This window comes from Buteo buteo, chromosome 18 (genome assembly GCF_964188355.1).
Source record: "Buteo buteo chromosome 18, bButBut1.hap1.1, whole genome shotgun sequence".
In the NCBI taxonomy this organism is placed as follows: domain Eukaryota; kingdom Metazoa; phylum Chordata; class Aves; order Accipitriformes; family Accipitridae; genus Buteo; species Buteo buteo.
In genome coordinates, this window is record NC_134188.1 from 21688945 (window position 1) to 21706186 (window position 17242).

Genomic DNA, 17242 nt, shown 5'->3' on the forward strand with positions numbered 1-17242 from the left:
TTTGTGCTTGCACTGCCCGGAGGAAAGAGTCTAAAGTAACAGTTAAAAAACCCAAAAAGCTATAGGATAAAAATAGCAAGTAAGCCTAGCAGTGTACTGGGCTGTATTACCAGAAGTGTAGGTAGGAGGTCAAGGGAAATGATTAATCCCCTTTACTTGGCACTCACTCCCCCACACAGAGTACTGCGCCTGGTTTTGGTCCCCAATACAAAAAAGGCATTGACCAACCATCAGGGACAACCACAAGCAAGCTGGGGAGACTTTGACTTGACCTGAGGAAACAGCATTTTCTCCATCAAGACAGCCAAGCATTAGAACAGGGACCCAGAGGGGTCGTCGGACCTCTGTCCTCAGAGGTTTGCAAGGCTGACCGGACAAACTCCTAAGCAAGCTGGTCTGAGCTCGGTGCTGGTCCTGCTCCAAGCAGGAAACTGCACTAGCTGACTTCCCAAGGCTCATCTGAACAATTCTATCATTCTATGGAAAAAAAAGGTGGGAAGCAACTTCAAAATATCATACATAATTTTCTCCACAAATTATAAAATCAGAAGAGATTACAGTGATAAATAATCTGGTTTCCTAACTAATATTAAGCACAAACTTTTCTTTAATGAATTAGCCACTTCTTTAAAAAGGTCAAATTTGTCTTTAAGTACTTCCGATGAAGTTACCACAACCACTGATAACTTATTCTAATGCTACTCACCTTTACAGTTTGCACCCTACTTTAGACAAGAATCAGTCCGGTCACTGAAACCGGTTACTTCTTTACCTCCACTGTAACACTACAGAGTCCAACCAAGTCACCCACATACTATTTCTTAAACAAAAACTGAGCTCCTTCAGTTTTTTCCACAATGATCCCTAACATTTTAATCACTCATGGCTTTTTACTGAAACTGTCCCAGATTTTCAGAACTCATCTTCAAGGACTTAAAATGAAAATACAGGAAATAAAAAACAGATGAAAGATTTCCTATTCTTTGTTTAATCAATATTATTTTAAAGCCAAAGAAATCACTAAGTGCCACTCAGACTGTGAATGGATCTGCCTGTGAGCAAGGTATTTATATTTTCATGTAAATGCTGTAAATTCTAGAAAACTTATTTGATTGAGGTCAAAATCCAATTCACCTTACACAAGTTAAAAATCCCATTCATGCCAACAGAAGCAATGACAACTGTCTAAATCTACATGCCAACACATTGTTTGTGGAACAGTTTCCTAAAGAATGTTTTCTTGCTTAGCTTAACACATTATAAAATTCAAAGAATACCTTTACTTTCACAAGTAGCATGAGCTTTTGCCTCATAAATCATACAAAATACCAGTTTTTAAAATACAACCAAGATGTTTTTTCCTAAGAAACTCACTGCCAGTTTTCTCTCCTTATTTATGGTTGTCTTTAAATATAGAGCCATTGCTAAGGTAAAAAAAGGCAAGCAAAAAAAAAATCTTTGCCTGAAGGTGGGATGAATCCTTAGAACATGCTTATGATCATGGCAATTTTACCATAAATTAATTATTGCAACCACAGCAGCACTCAAAGAAAATCTCCAACAGAAAGCAAATACCTTCCCTTTCTCTGAACAGCCACAGAAGAGAGGTAGGCGTCTGTCTCTCAATATTCATTCCTCCATTTGAATATTTATTTCTTTCATATGTTTTGCCTTGCCCTGTCCATCTTATGTGTCTAATACGCAGCACTCCAGTCCCTGCAGTTTTCTCATCAAGAACTTCTTCTGGCAAGATGAAGTTTAAAGCATTGTTCTCTCTATTGCCTTGTTTCTGTTAAAAAACAAACCTTTCCAAGTAGACATCCTGAAATCTAAGCATTCACAGGAATCAAACATATCTGAACTACTATAAATGCCTTTTTTTACCAGTCTTGTGGGTTTTATGATCACATTTTTTCCTTGCTCAAAACTAACAGGGAAATAAGTGAACAAGTCAGAAATAACAGGAAATAACAGGAAAAACAGAAATAACAGCAAGATGAATACCACTACGTACAAAATTCTCATAAAGTGACTAAACAGGCACGTCTTTCAGTGAGAATAGCTCTAGGTGTGAGCTGTAACAGTAAGCCAGTAAATTCACACCACAGGGCGAGGTACACACTAGGGCAAGTACACCCATGCCATACCCTGCTACAGCTCTTGTAACCCAGCGTACAGCAGCAGTTAGTAGTAGAGATGGCTAGAAGGAGCCTGAAGATGGATAAAGCAGCATGTTAAAAAGCTTTATGCATGCAATTAAGAGAATATGTTCTCTGATTAAACAGTCTCAGTGATAGGTTATGTTTCTCCAAGTATATAGTAAATGTAAACAGTTGGGAGGCAAAAACCCACAAAATAAAAATATTCAACTCACTGCTAAGAAAAGAATAGTTTTAGCTTTGCCATAAAGCTTTTTAACTTCATCCCCAGTCCAAAACATCATGTTCCTACTATTTGCTTTTCCAAAAATTCTTAGAGTTGTCAAACCAACAAGCCTGACCAGAGAATAAATAGGTACTAGAATGAAATTAAACTTGCCTTTTCTTGTGACGCATACGACAAGATCTGAACTACCCATGGCTTTAACATAGTGAATTTATGAAAAAAATACTTTTTTATTAAGTTTCCTACAAATTCAAGTTTGAATTTTATACTAATACTACTACTGTTCATTGATTCTGCTGCATATTCTGACAGTTATCACCTTATTTTAAACTGATAATCCTTTTTTGGATTCTCTGCAATTCTAAGAATTCACAAATAAAACTACTTTCAAAGGAATCAGTGAATTCAAAGGTATATGTGGTGTGGAATGTAAAAAAAAAGGTAAAGAGCACATAACTTACACTGTACTGACTTGTTATAGTAAAATTTGGGAACATTTGTCCTTTTTTTTTAAAAAAAAAAAAAACTTAACTCTGGCTTTAATTTCTGAACATAAACTAAGAAGCTAACATAATAGTTTGTAATGGCTCCCCAGACAGGATTTGTGGTCTGCAAAAACAGGAAGAATTCCTCCCCCCAGCTTCCCTCCCCCCACACACACTGTAAAACACACCACTTTATAACCTGCAGAATTAAATCAAGCACACAAATCACAGGTTTCCCCGAAAAGAAAAAGGTCAAAATGAAGACAGGTTTTTTTCTGCTCTACAGCAGCTTGACACCACAAGCTAAGCAACTATAGATGTGGAGTTGTGATTGCATCCCTGTAATAACACAAGTACTACAGATTATGTTTAGGGTATCGTTAATCTCTTACACCCACCAATTTCCTACTGACAGCTGGAGGCCAGCAGTGAAATGCTGGTGCAAAAGTTCACTTAAAATCAGCAGGAACAGATAAGCTTTCAAAATAATGCCAAAAATTATGAAAACAGACCTAAGCAATAAGTTTTCAAAAAAGAAAAGGATTACTTTTTGAGCTTAGTAAATACCAGTAGCAAGTTTTTCACATGAAGATAATGTTCAGACACATAACTTCATGTCAAAAATACACAGTTTAAGGACCCACAACCCCTTTTTTTTTTTAAAGGAATTTTCTATTTCAAAATTTTGGGTTGTTTAAGGTAGGAAATGGACACTTTACAGGTTGGGGAAGTTAAAGTTGCTCAGAACTGCAAATGAGTAATGCTTGCTTTGAGCATTACATGTTAAGTAAAACAGTTTCTTGCAAATACTCAGAATTTGTTGTTCTTAAAAGGAAAAAAAATAAACTCAACATGTTCTATGATTTGAACACATGCCAAAGAAAGGGTATGAGAAAAGTGGAAAGGGAGAGAGGCCAAAAAGAAAATATATCTACAGTAATACATTCCAGTTAAATTAGTACCAATAATTCTTACAGGGTTTTCAGCTAGTGCAACACAAGATAACATCTACAGTTTAATTTTTTAACTATTTTGTACTCTATTTTATACAGATTTTCTTTCAACATTCCCTCCCCTCTTCCTCATCTCCCAGTTTCTCTATGGTGTCTACAGAGCCAACAGAGTCAAAACAAAGGCTGACCCACAGAGGGGAAAAAACCTCTTAATTAAAGTGTGATTTAACCTCACAAGATTCCATGAAGAGATAAAAATCAGATTCCAAAAAGCTTATTAGTTTCATAAAAGGATTGACTAGTAGATAACAGAAGAATAACAAATTAATCAAACCTCAGGAAAAGAAATGAAGGATTTCTAGTGATTTTTTTAAATTATTAACATTCTTGGTATAGAAGGCCTATCTAGTGTAAGGCCCCAAGTAACAATTTCTTTGGACTGTTGATAGTAACACAGAATTGTTTTTAATTGGCTCAGTCAATCAAAAAGAAAACACTCAGTTCTTTTCTGGGCACCTTCTCAGTTGGGATACAACACGTTCTGCTTGGCTGTTCTGTCTGGAAGATACGCACGTAGGGCACAAACGCAAATACCCTCTTACTGAGCAAAACTGCTGTGGGGATCCTTAGCAGCAGTGGGTCATCGCATCTATGTATTTTACTGGCAAACACTATTGTCTCATAGCAAAAAGAGGACATAATGGACAGAACTGTTAATGAAATTAGGAAGAAGAACAAGACAGGCACTGAAATTGCTGCTTACTGAAGGAAATAAAAACGTGTCATTTTCTGTCCTGGGATGTGGAGGGGAGAGGGCAGGAAGGGGAAGCAAGATGTTTAACCACAGAACACTGCTGTAACCTTCACCACAGAAAACCCTTGCATGGTTAAATATAGCAAATCATTACCATTCTAGGTTTCTACCTCCACACTTTTCCTGCTGCAGGAGCTAACAGCGTTAATTCCTTAGGAGCAATGAGTCTACAGGAAAGAGTCACTTCATTTACAGTGGGTTTATAGGTGTGGCTCATACGAAACAAAGATTTAAGCTCCTCTCATCTGTACTACCTAAAAACAATATCCTAAAAGCAGACCAGAGGAACATATCACAGAAAAGTTCCCTCAAATACTTTCAGCCATTGTACCAGAGGCACGGTAGGCACGGATGTTACTTCGCCAGGTAAATGTCAAGCTTTTCATTGCCACATCAGCCAGCACTATAGCCAGCTCACCTAGGCAGCGTCTGAAGTTTATTCTATACTAGCAGAATATTTATTATTCCCCCTCTGGGAGCTGCATGTTACACGCAAGCATTCAGACACAGAAGATGTATTAAGTGTTTGCTTAAGCCAAGGAAGTCCAAATGAGTGTCTCCTGGATGCTACTGCTGAGCAGACAGAACAGAGTAATTACTCCAGTGTTTGTGCCATTTGAATCGATGTCAGACTTGCAGAATAGTCCAGTGTTCAGCAGCAGTCTGAATGTTAACATTTTATCTGTAGGCATTTCAACAAGACTGTAAGTTTTCTATGATTTTTTGTGGGGTTTAATGATGAAAAACAGAATACAAAATTATACTAATACTCAGATGACTACATCACTTTTACTTAGTTTTCAGCCTACAAAAACAGATTTGCCAAAAGTGGTCCTTAGAATAATAAAAAATTAAACTTTAACTATAATCATGTCTCAATTACTCATGGAGCAGCACAGGAAGAGCTAGATACACAGAGACACCTGGGATCTACCAGAGCTTGTAGCTTGACCTTAGCACTGCCCTTTGTCCATCCAGGCTGGTCCCATGTGAACTGACAGAGGTAGTCCAGAGCTTAATGGGTGTTGCCTGTGATGACTTACATGATTATTCATGAAGTAACCTCACGGCTGGTGCTGTGCCTAAGCTGGTAAATCCTCCTGAAACTCAGGGAACTGGAGACCATTGAGCAAATGCAACCAAATAGTCCTGCACGATGCAGCTCAACCCTGACTGTAACAACACTAAGAGAAAATAAACCCAGTCTGCAACACATCCCCAGAACCACAGGTATGTATTTTACATGGGATCTTCCAGTATTCTCTGTCTGCTTGTGTTATCCCAGAAAATGAATTATCAACTATAAAGCTGTAGCTAGACTTCAGGGACCACACAAGCAAGCTGGACCAAATTTTTCCAACACTCGAATGCTGCAGGCCGAAAAGTCCTGAAACTTGGTTGGTGAACACTTCTGCAGACATGGTTATAGTTTTTCAGAAGCCTGATTAGTTTATAACCTGGGCTGATTGACTATAAATGCATGGGGCTGGAATCACTGATCCCCAAGGATCCTTCTTGCTCTGTTCACAACTATAGGATTCATCTTGCCAAACTTTTGCCAGCTGAAGTGGATGAAATCTAGCTTAAGAATTATCTAGACTGCCTTTGTAACTGAGACACGCAATGGTGATTCATTCAACTGATTGGGAAGAGCTGACTGGTATGTAATAGAAATACACATTTCAGATGGTTAGAAAAGTCAAAGTGTTGTAGTAAAAGTAACCACTTCTTTTTAAAAGGCATGCAGAAATCTAAGGATTATACCTACATCTTATGTGCATACACAGAATCACGAGGAGTAAAGGGCAGGGGTGAAGGATACACTGATTGTAGAAATAATTAAGAGCACAGTATGGGAGAGAGGATCTTTCTTGCATAACAAACAAATTGGTTTCCACAGTTCATTTAAATGCAGCAAATTTAACTCTGCAACTACTTTTAGAAATGGAGCACATAGTTTACATCTTGCTAGTAACACAGCATCTTTTTACGACCCACAAAGGACATCCTTTTCCTTTACACAAGACTGCTTCACAATCCAGCTACAACTTAAATGACAGCCTTCCCTTCATCCACTAGGCGGGTGACCTTGTCATAGAAGGATATCAAATTAGTTAAACAGGACTTTCCCTTTGTGAACACATGTTGATTGTGCCTGATCATTCCATTGTTCTTTAAATGCCTTTCAACAGTACGCAGTATAATCTTCTCCATAATTTTTCCAGGAACTGAGGTTAGACTAACAGGTCTGTAGTTCCCTGGGTCTTCCCTCACACCCTTCTTGTAAATTGGAATAACATTGGCTAGCTTCTAGTCAGCAGGGACCTCCCCAGACTCCCAAGACCTTTGGTAGATGATAGAGAGGAGTCCTGCCATAACATCCGCTAGCTCCTTCAGGATTCTGGGATGAATGGACTTGTGAACATTCAGCTGATACAGCTGGTCCCTTAAAAATTTCAGTATCCACAGATGGAAAGTCACTGTTCCCACACTCGTGCTCCTCTGACTCCAGGCAACAGGCAGCCCAAGGTCTATCAGTATTATTAAAGACTGAAGCAAAAAAAGCATTGAATGCCTCTGCTTTTTTTCATCCCTATTAGTCAGATGACTATCTTCAACAAGTATCGGTTCAATGTTTTCTTTAGACCTCCTTTTACTATTGATGTACTTAAAAAAGCCCTTCCTGTTGTGAGATACAACAGTGGCCAGTTCCAACTCTGAGCTTTTGGCCTTTTGTGTCTTCTCCCTGCATATGCAAACCACAGCTCTGTACTCTTCCTGTGAAGCCTGACCATGCTTTCAGAGGTCATACAATTTCTTCGTCCTCTTGAGCTCCACAAACAGTTCCCTGTTCAGCCAACCTCGTCTTCTGCCCCACTTGCTCGACTTATGACACAGTGGAATTGCCTACTCCTGTGCTTATAAAAGGTGGTTCTTAAAGACTGACTTCATTAACATTGACTTAACTGAACACAGTTAAATCAACTTCAGGAACTTTTTCTAGAATTATCGTGTAATGCTATAACAATAAGTGAAAAATAGAAATCTCTTTGAAAATATGAACAGAGATACGATTGTCAGGGATCTACCCTACAGAGATCATCAATCATTCTAGTGTAAAATACCAAGCTATTGGGGTTTTTTTCCAAATTGGAGACTGAGTGTGTCAGGACAAACATAGCATAAGCCAGGTGATCCCATTTCTCAGAAAGACAAATTACTGTAAATCATTGATTAGAAATACTTTAGTCCTGTGCTGGGAAAGAGCTCCCAGCTCTTAGAGCTCCCACAATGATCCAAAGTCAGCAAGAGAAGCCACTTTCCAAGAAAAACACTCCTGAGAGCTGCCCATCATGAACTACCTGCCATTCACAATGTTCCCACAATCACAGCATGTTCCAGATGTGAACTCCTGCATTCCCAGGCAACCTTGAATGATCAGTGTTTTCCTTCCCTCTGGTAACTGTAAGAGCAACCTGGTCTAGTGGAAGGTGTCCCTGCCCATGGCAGGGGGGTTGGAACTAGATGATCTTTAAGGTCCCTCCCAACCCAAACCATTCTATGATAGGATTCTGTAACTATACCAGTAGCAGCCCTCAAAGCACGCAGCAAAACATGTTCAAATGTTTACATGCTGTTACTGTAAAAACACAGATCTCTCAAACATTGGCTCTCACCAAGGCAGTTGCTGAAGCGCAATGGATTTAAACATATTTTGGCTTAGAAACAAAAAGCATTCCCGTTAACTTCTACAGCTTGGCTCCATATTTCACAGTAATAATCACTCTAGAGGAGTAAAACTCCAAAATAAGTTGTTTCCCTGCTAGCTCTCATTACCAGATTACACCACAAAATACTCATGTGAGTGATCCAAACTTGAGGGTTTTTTTTCACTACAACACAAAAAATCCTCCCTCAGTGTAGCTTCCTCTCTCAATTTCTTACCTGTAGCAAGTAAGACTAAAGCTTGCAAAAACACTTGCTGTCTTAAAAGAGTTTGTTTACTTGTTTTGATCACCCACTCCCCCATACTGGTGATTTATAGGTTTCCCTAAAATACATCAAACTGAAAAACTGTAAAACATTTTGGGAAAGGAAATTGTTACCTCAAGTCTAAATATACTATACTACTATACAGAAATACATACCAAAAAAGTTTGTATTTAAATGGACAAACTTACAAAAATGCTGTATTTATTTACAGCGTATACTTTTTACCATTAATATGCTGCCATATTCTTCCTTTAAAATGTATTTAGGCTAATGGCATTTATGGCAAGCAAATAACCCTAACAGCAACTGAATCTTTCATCAGGAGAACAAATACACAGGCTAAAAATTCCACATTGTTCTTACACAAATGTTTCTGCCACTTTTCTAAGCAATACATGGTAATACTTTTGTTCCCAAGAACACTAAATATATGTGTACATATAGATATTGTCTATAACATGTACTGTTGCACTATATCACTTTTTAAATGCACATGCTTTAAATATTTTTGAGTCCAGTATACTGAATTTTTCTGATTAAAAACACCCAAAGTTTTCAGCTAAAAACATGTTGCCAATAGTCGCCCAGAGCAAGATTTTACAACCAAATTATAAAAGCCCTAAATCTCAAGTTTTATAAGACCATCAGTGACACAGTCTTAACTGTAGCGACGAGACAGGCGCCGCTATAATGTTAACAGCCAGTATGTAAACGTTAATGCAGCCTAAGGGGGGAGCAGGGGGCAATCCCAGAAGGGTCCCTTCAGAACTGCCACAGAACTTTTAGGTGGCTGTAGTTAAAAATTTCTTTGGCTTAATTACTTACAAAGGGGGGGGAGTTAGCCAGGTAAGACAATTAATTTCATTAAAACTGTAATTGTGCTCCTTCGTAAAGCTTTATAGTTCTTGAAACTCACTAACACATTATTTTTTGAACAAGAGTCCAACAAACTGAAGTTTGACATTTAGCTATTAGAAAAACACAGCTTAAATTGTTTTGAAACATCAGCACATTTACAAAACACTGAAGAGAACATGGTTCTTTTCCTTGAGAGTAATCACAGAGGTGTTAAACACAGGCTCTTCACTGAGCTATCAGACTTCTTTGTCATAGAAATCAGTAAGGTACAACCGATCTAATCAGATTTCCAGGCTTCAGCCAAGCCTCAAATCACATTTCAACAGCTTCATTCACAACAATTATAACAAGTACATTCAGTTACTTCCTTGCCTTCTAACAGTCTTGGTGCTTCCAGAACAAGCTAGTACCATGTCTTTCAGTCTAAGCCACATACCTTCTCCTCTACTATACACTCAATTCCTGTTGATAACATTTAATAGATGTTGGAAAAAAAAATGACAGGAGACTGTAACTTGGCATAACAAACAGAAACCAAAAGCAAAATATTCATTTTTCAAACTTACAAACAAATAAAATTGCTTCTTATCAACAGTTTGAAACAACACTTATAGACGTAAACAAGGAGCACACCAGTAAAACAACTCCATACAAAGGTTAATAAAATAAATGTAATGATTTCCTAAGGAAGCTTAATGAAATTAATGTAACAGAGTCATACCTCTATTTTTGAGGAGACATTAACACAACTTTTAACATCTAACACTACAAAACTAAATTCTGTGACAAAAGAATTGCACATTTTTCTTTAATAGAAGATGTGAAAAAGGTGAAACTGTAAAGAAAATTATATTCTTTTAAATACACTTGTGCAAGCACACCTTGAAGCTTCCTTACTATCATAGTTATTATGACAATATATATATAAAGACTAATTAAAACATTGACATCACAGCCAAATAATCAAAAGGAATTAGAAAAATGTACATTCTAATGAATTGTGTACATTTATCCAGGAAAAGGGAGTACTTTCCTTATTTGCAAGAACATTTTCTTTGCATGTGAAAACACATAACACACCAGTAATACCGACAATATTTTTTGTTTCATTTCTCATTTTTCAACATCTCTGCCAGAGGCATAAACACAGAGAAAAGAAATAAAATGGCAGGACTAACACTAACAACTATTAAAAAGATCTGTACTGTATAAGACAATGTACAGTAAAAATCAGCAGAAATTTAATTCTGCCCTCTTAGCACTTCTCAGAGCACCAAACGTATACCAGCTATGCAGCTAACAGATGTCAGACTGCCATTTATAAACTCTGCACTGGCCAGTAAGGATGCGTCCTCCTAATCCTAACTGGCAACTCACACTGCTTGAGTACCAGAAAAAGGCAAAAATTCTGAGTTACTCCTCCAAGAGTAAGGGACTAGAGGCATAGAATATGAATCTGCACATTACAAACACATAATCTCCATGTTTATGTATCTATATTCAATTATTATCTAAGAAATAATTCTTATCAAAACATTACTTAATCATAATAATGTGACTAGTTCTCATCCAGTAATCTCACAGAACATTTATAGGTACATATACAAAAAAGTTTACAAGTGTGTTTATTCCTTGGCCCCTTCCACAGATCCTAATAAAATAGTCTTCATAGGCAAGATAACCATATTTTATAATCAACAAATAGAATACACATGGACACACTAACGTGCAATCTTTATCTTTATAGAAATGTAGAGGCATAATATAATGCAGATAACTTCCTGAGTTTGTTTGAAGTCTCTGTGCAATGTCACCTCCCCTTCTCATTGCCAGTGCTATGCAAATTTGCAATTACGTATTACAGATACAAACTATAATCAAACTAGTTCTGTAACACATTAGAAAATGTGCCCCTCCTCAGCATTATAATGCACCTAGACACACCATCCATGTCTTTTTTCCATTCTTCCATAAGAATTATAAAATATACAAGGCTGGCACACATGAACAGCAACACTTGGAAGAAAATCTGATTTACAAGCCTGCTGTTCCCAAGTTCAGGACTGACGGGGATGCTGTGCAAGCAAATGCCAGTGAGGTACTTAAAATAGGGTATCCACTTGGGAAGAGATTAAGTGATTAAGTTTGATGTTGCTGCCAGCTGCTAGTAGCAATCTGAAGGGCTAGAGATATGTTTATGAACTCAAATCAGGACTTTTTCCCACCTCCCCGATTTTTCAATACAATTTGTTGTAAGCTACTCAGGAGACGACTGAAAATGCCACTATGTCTCCACATCAAACGTCTGTTTCCTAAGAGAAAAGTCTATTAAAGTTTGATTTTGCCTGTAACAGAAGCTAACAAGCAAAGAGATGTGAAATCTAAAAGTCATATTTCACTGTCTGTCAGCAGTAGAATTTCACACATTATACATAGTTACCATCTTATAACATACCAAACAACTTCATATTTTAAAAAAACTAAACTTTCAACTACCTTTGGATGCCATTTAACAATTTTTTTTTCATTAATAACAATGACCACACATTTTCAGCTGTGTGTGTTATATTGCAATACCAATATTGCATCAGATAAAATGTAAAAAGGCAACATAACCTGAACTTTTTAGGCAAAATACCTTAGGTCACACATTTTGGATTCTGACAGAAAGGAGAGTAACCTTCCAGGAACTAAGTATTTCAGCATTATTCATTACATACAAGCTGTACCAACCTACTTCTGTCATTTTCACACATCTCTTTCAACTTTTATTTCTTTCAAATTTCACATGCTAAATAGGAGCCTGCTAATGTGTCAAAGCTTTCATACATTGCCTCTAAGACTTCTAGAAATCCCTTTTTGACATAAAATTTGTTTGCCTACTCTTTTTGCTACACTTAAGCTTAGCTTTGCAAGTTTTTCAAAGTTGTTCCACTGTTACACAAAAACCTTGTACAGGTTTGTGCTCACAAAAGCAGTTTTAACTCTTGACTCACAGATACTCTGAAAGGTACAAGAAACTCACAGATGGACAACCAGCCTGACTTCTTCCCCTTCAATGCTATCTAGACATATTAGAAGTCTGACACGCAAAATCCTCACATTGTAACAGGTCTGTAGGAAAAGTTGAACTAGTGCTGTCACTGAGCAAAGAGAAAAAATGCATTTGTTCTCACCACAAAACAAAACACGGATGCCAATGGCAGTGCTGGAGTCTAATTAACTAGACAAAGTTCTACCAAAATTTACCCACCCTCTTAGGAAGTAATTGCAGTGCAATAAGATGAAGATCAGTCAGCTAGAAAGGACATTAAAAGATAATTAACCTATTTAGTAAATTTATTACAACTATTTTCTCTATAGTTACATTAAAGTGATTTAGAAGTGCTCCCACCTTTCCAGAACTTCTTGCACATCCTCAACCTTTAAAAACAATGGATAATGCATTCTTTTAAAAGGACAGAACTTTAACAATCTTACCTAAAGCTTGGCTTGGGCTTTGCTTACTCCATGACTGAAGTTTAGGAATGGGGCCTGACAGTCAGTCAACAACATGGTGTATACATATTTGTAGTTATTTTGAAATGACTACTTAAAGAAGTTTCACATATTCATAGCAACCAAAAATGTGTTCACATCACGTCTACTACTAAAAGCCCCTCATCTTGAAGAGTAATCCCTTACATTGCCCTTCTGTCACCTTCTCTACTTTGAATAAAACCTACTAACTAGATGACTAAAGTATCTCACTCCATATTAAAGTAATTAAGCATTATAACTTTCACTATTGACACAAGCTACCAATATAAGTTGAATTTCAAGACATTAAAACCTTACAACACAGGATTTCACCTGCCATCTTTCATGGCCACACTACAAGTGGCAGCTTTCAGCTATCCTTGGAGTTTCATCAGGCAATCCTAAGCAACCCATATTAAACATATTAAACAAGAAAAAGAAACCATAAACAAGAAACTGCATGTTTGTAAAGTGTTTTTTTACTGTAGCTTTCTGGATTTAAGTCTAAGGTTGCAAAAGACACCATTTCAAATTAACCACACTTCCAACATTCTGAAACAAAACCACCAAACTGTCAAATGTCAATCATCAAATGACCAAAACAACAAATACTATATAAAACTAAAAATCCATAAACACAAACCGTACCTGCTTTTCCTTTCAATGAGAATAGCCATATAAGAAGCAGGTAAAGCAGCACCAAAGCCAGGAGACCAAAAGTAGAATTTTCCAAGTATCCTCCTGAAAATGTAATTTGTACACATATTACATGCAAAGCAACTGAAACATTCATGTACCATATTTTACCTTTATCATAAAATTATGCACACTTTATTAAGATTAATGTGGTCCCTTTACATTAATCAACACTTACAAATAAATATTAATCATTATATTTTTACAGTTGGATAGTCCTCAGGTTCCTGAAGTGCTTCATAAACATTAAATGAAATACTTCATTAACATATCCATGTCATTTAAAGGTTTTCTTTGAAGCAAAGTAAGCAGTGCTTTCAAGACATGTTTCTGAAAAGTTGGAGATATTAATTACAGAAAAATCTTCTGAAAGAACTTATAGTTGCTCCTCGCTCTGCTACTTGTCCAAGTGCATGTTCAGGAAGATGTGCCTTGTGGAATGTAGGGATGCAATCAGGTGAGCCAGAAATCAAACCAAATTATATAATATAAAACACACTCCAAAGAGATAGTAAACTGATGCTAAAAACAGTAAACCACTCATTTACAGTAATCCAAGGAATCAATCTGTACATTACAACTGGAAGCAACAGTGACGTCCCAGTTCTATTAAGGTCAGAAAGCTACCATTTTTTGCAACAAGATCTGGATTTCACTTAAAGAGTCCACACTATTTCAGCTATCAAAATTCCTCCAACAATAGGAGTTGAAAAAAATAGTTACACAAACAACAACATCAAAGAAAATATTTCTATTAATTGGTCACTGTTAAAGGAGGAAAACCAAAATGCATGTCAGACACAATGTCACCAACCATATTTGGTCTGTTCAGGACACCTGCACCTTCAAACTAATCCAGGCTGATCACAGAAGCAAACAATAGTCAGTCAGTCATGAAATTTGGTAGCATGATAATAAACATACTTCAATTACACCAACATTGCTCAGCTGATAAGCACTATCAGTTCAGGAAAACAGAGTGTTACAATGGAGTCTACCCTTCCAAAAGCACAGTGAACAAAATACAACAAACAAAATGGCAAACACATACAGGGTAGAAAAGGAAATTTTCTTAGATAACATTTCATGTTGATAACACAGAAAAGAAAGATAATTAATCAATACTATCTGATTAGCCCACTTTCATTCTTGCTGTAAGAGGCATGATTAGCCTCATTTCATACTTCTCCTGCAAAAATAACATTACCAGTGAGCAATGCCAGCTTATGCTCGTAAGTGAAAAGAGAGCCAGTGTATCAGCAGCAAGTGATGTAATGGCAATTACACACACTGTTCATTCCCACAGCTGCAAAAGGATAATTTCTCAGGATGACAATGCCAAATGCTGCAGGAGCTAGAGTTCATTATTAGGACTCTCTTGGAAAGCAATTACTGTATGAAGTTTCAGAGAAGCCATTTTAAACATCTTAATAAGTATGAACACATCTTACCAGACACACCTGTTAAGTAACAGAACAAATGTCTTTTCTGTGGGAAAGAAACAGGAATTTGTTCTTTTGGCATGGTTTAGAATTCCTCTACGAATGCTTACATGTTTGGTTTGATAAGATTTCGGAAACAACATGTTTTACATAATAAAACTAGTGGAAATTAAAATGTCTGATCAGTGAAACATTTAAACTTCTGCTAAAGTAAATGAAACCAAGTTATTGTTATTTGCATGGTTATTTTCATATGGTCTATGGTTAGAAACTGGAACAAGAAATAGGAGTTCTTTCAGGTTATGCATCTAATTCCTCAATGTACAACTGTATCCAAAACTCAGAGGCTGGTTGGTACATAAGGTTGAACATAATTAAGCAAGCTAATGTAAAGCTATACATAGACAAACTTAATTACTGTAGTTGCTAGACTAAGAGAACCATGTCTTCATGAGGTTTTCTATTTAATAAAACTGAAAACCTAAAAATCACACCTTTCATTTAACAACGTAATGCTTGTCAACACTGGAGCCTAGCACTTCTGTCTGAAGCCCAGACAGACATAGTCTTCTGGATCTCACCAGTGGAAGAGATTACAGCCCCCAGCTGGCCTGTCACACATCCGTAATGGAGATCATCACCCCCACTGCTCTGCCAACAGAGCAGTCTGTACGTAATCCCTAATTCACTTCAAGAAAAAAAGGAGGAGGAAAAAAAAAAGGCAGCCAAGTTAGCTTGGTAATCCTTTCTAGAATAAGAACACCTATCCACAGCCTAAGTCATTGCTGATACTGGATTCAGGTGGTTTTGAAATTTTGCCCCGCTATGAAATGGTAAGAATACTAAACAATGCCTGAAATTGTTTTAATTGCACTTTCTTGCCTGAAGTTTTACATCCTTGAAAATATTTGCAGCGGTTTCAATTTTGGTGGTTTTCCCTAGCTGAAAGGAAACAAATACAACAAGAGCATCAAAAAGACTTATTAGCATAAGCCAGACTTCTCACCGACAATTACATTTCACGTTTAGGTCTTTTAATTGTTACTGGATGACTAAGACATATTTTTAGTATCCACAGTGACTGAAGATTCGCTGGAACTTTAGTAAAGGTATGAACAGATGAAGCGGTCGCTTTATCCAAGACACCCTATATGCCTGCCAACACAACTCCTTGGTGCTAACAAAAGAAGGAAACAGGCAAGTCTTCTCAAATCAGGAATTGTGGAGGTAAATATGAGTTAACATGTCCAGCTACAAACCCTTTAATCTGTTGCTTTGGTCTAGAACTCCAGGAGGGTAAGATCAGTCAACCACATGGGGCTTGCTGGACAATTTCGCTTCTGAGTTACTGCTGCTCCCACTATAATATACTTTCCAACCAAAAAAGATACAAAAACTGCAGCATGCATCCTAGTATACGACTCTATCGCATCCAATCTCTCACCACTATCTAGAATCAGACCTAGAGCATCTAGGTGTCCACAGTCGCAGACAATCTCTTTGCGTGGTTGCAAATCAAGTTCAGAAATACTCAGGCCACAGTTATGCAGAACACCATAGAGGTACTGATATTTCTTCAATGGATTAAAACATACAATACCAAATCACACTCTGGGCTGGAAAATGACATACAATTTCTTTTGCTCTCAGGGGCTACTGAAGTACACTGTATCACACAGCAATAAATTCAAGGAACCATACAAGTTCAAACAAAACATTAAAAAAACAAATATAAAAAAACCATACAAATTGGTTTTTTTTTTTAAAAAAAAAAAAAAGTGAAGTATCACATTTCCATTCTCTGTCACCCACCCAACAGCAAATGAGAGAAGCAAGTTTATACGGCTCAAGCTGCAAGAGAATGTTGATATTAAGTACATTCCAAGTGAAGGACTTGTCAACATTACGATCTTAGGAGAAGCTCTTAAAAAATAAATAAATAAAAAAGCATACAGTATTCAACTTGTAAAGTTGTCATGTATTTATACGTCTTTCTGGCTTGTTCTCATTTTCTCTACAAATAACACTTACTCAGCTCCTTGACCATATTCAAGTACCAAAATGACTTGTTCAAAGAACCTGTCCATGACGACTGTC

The 17242-nt window shown here is 37.0% G+C and overlaps 1 protein-coding gene across 2 annotated transcripts in view; it reads right to left on the reverse strand.

Annotated features, from left to right (window-relative positions):
• The window catches only part of TMEM135 (transmembrane protein 135), a 175177-nt gene that overhangs the window by 140984 nt on the left and 16951 nt on the right, over window positions 1-17242 (reverse strand). For both annotated transcript variants that reach the window (XM_075050127.1, XM_075050126.1), the window contains exon 3: window positions 13656-13748. In XM_075050127.1, the coding sequence (XP_074906228.1) occupies window positions 13656-13748 (93 nt within the window). The remainder of the gene's footprint in view (window positions 1-13655; window positions 13749-17242) is intronic.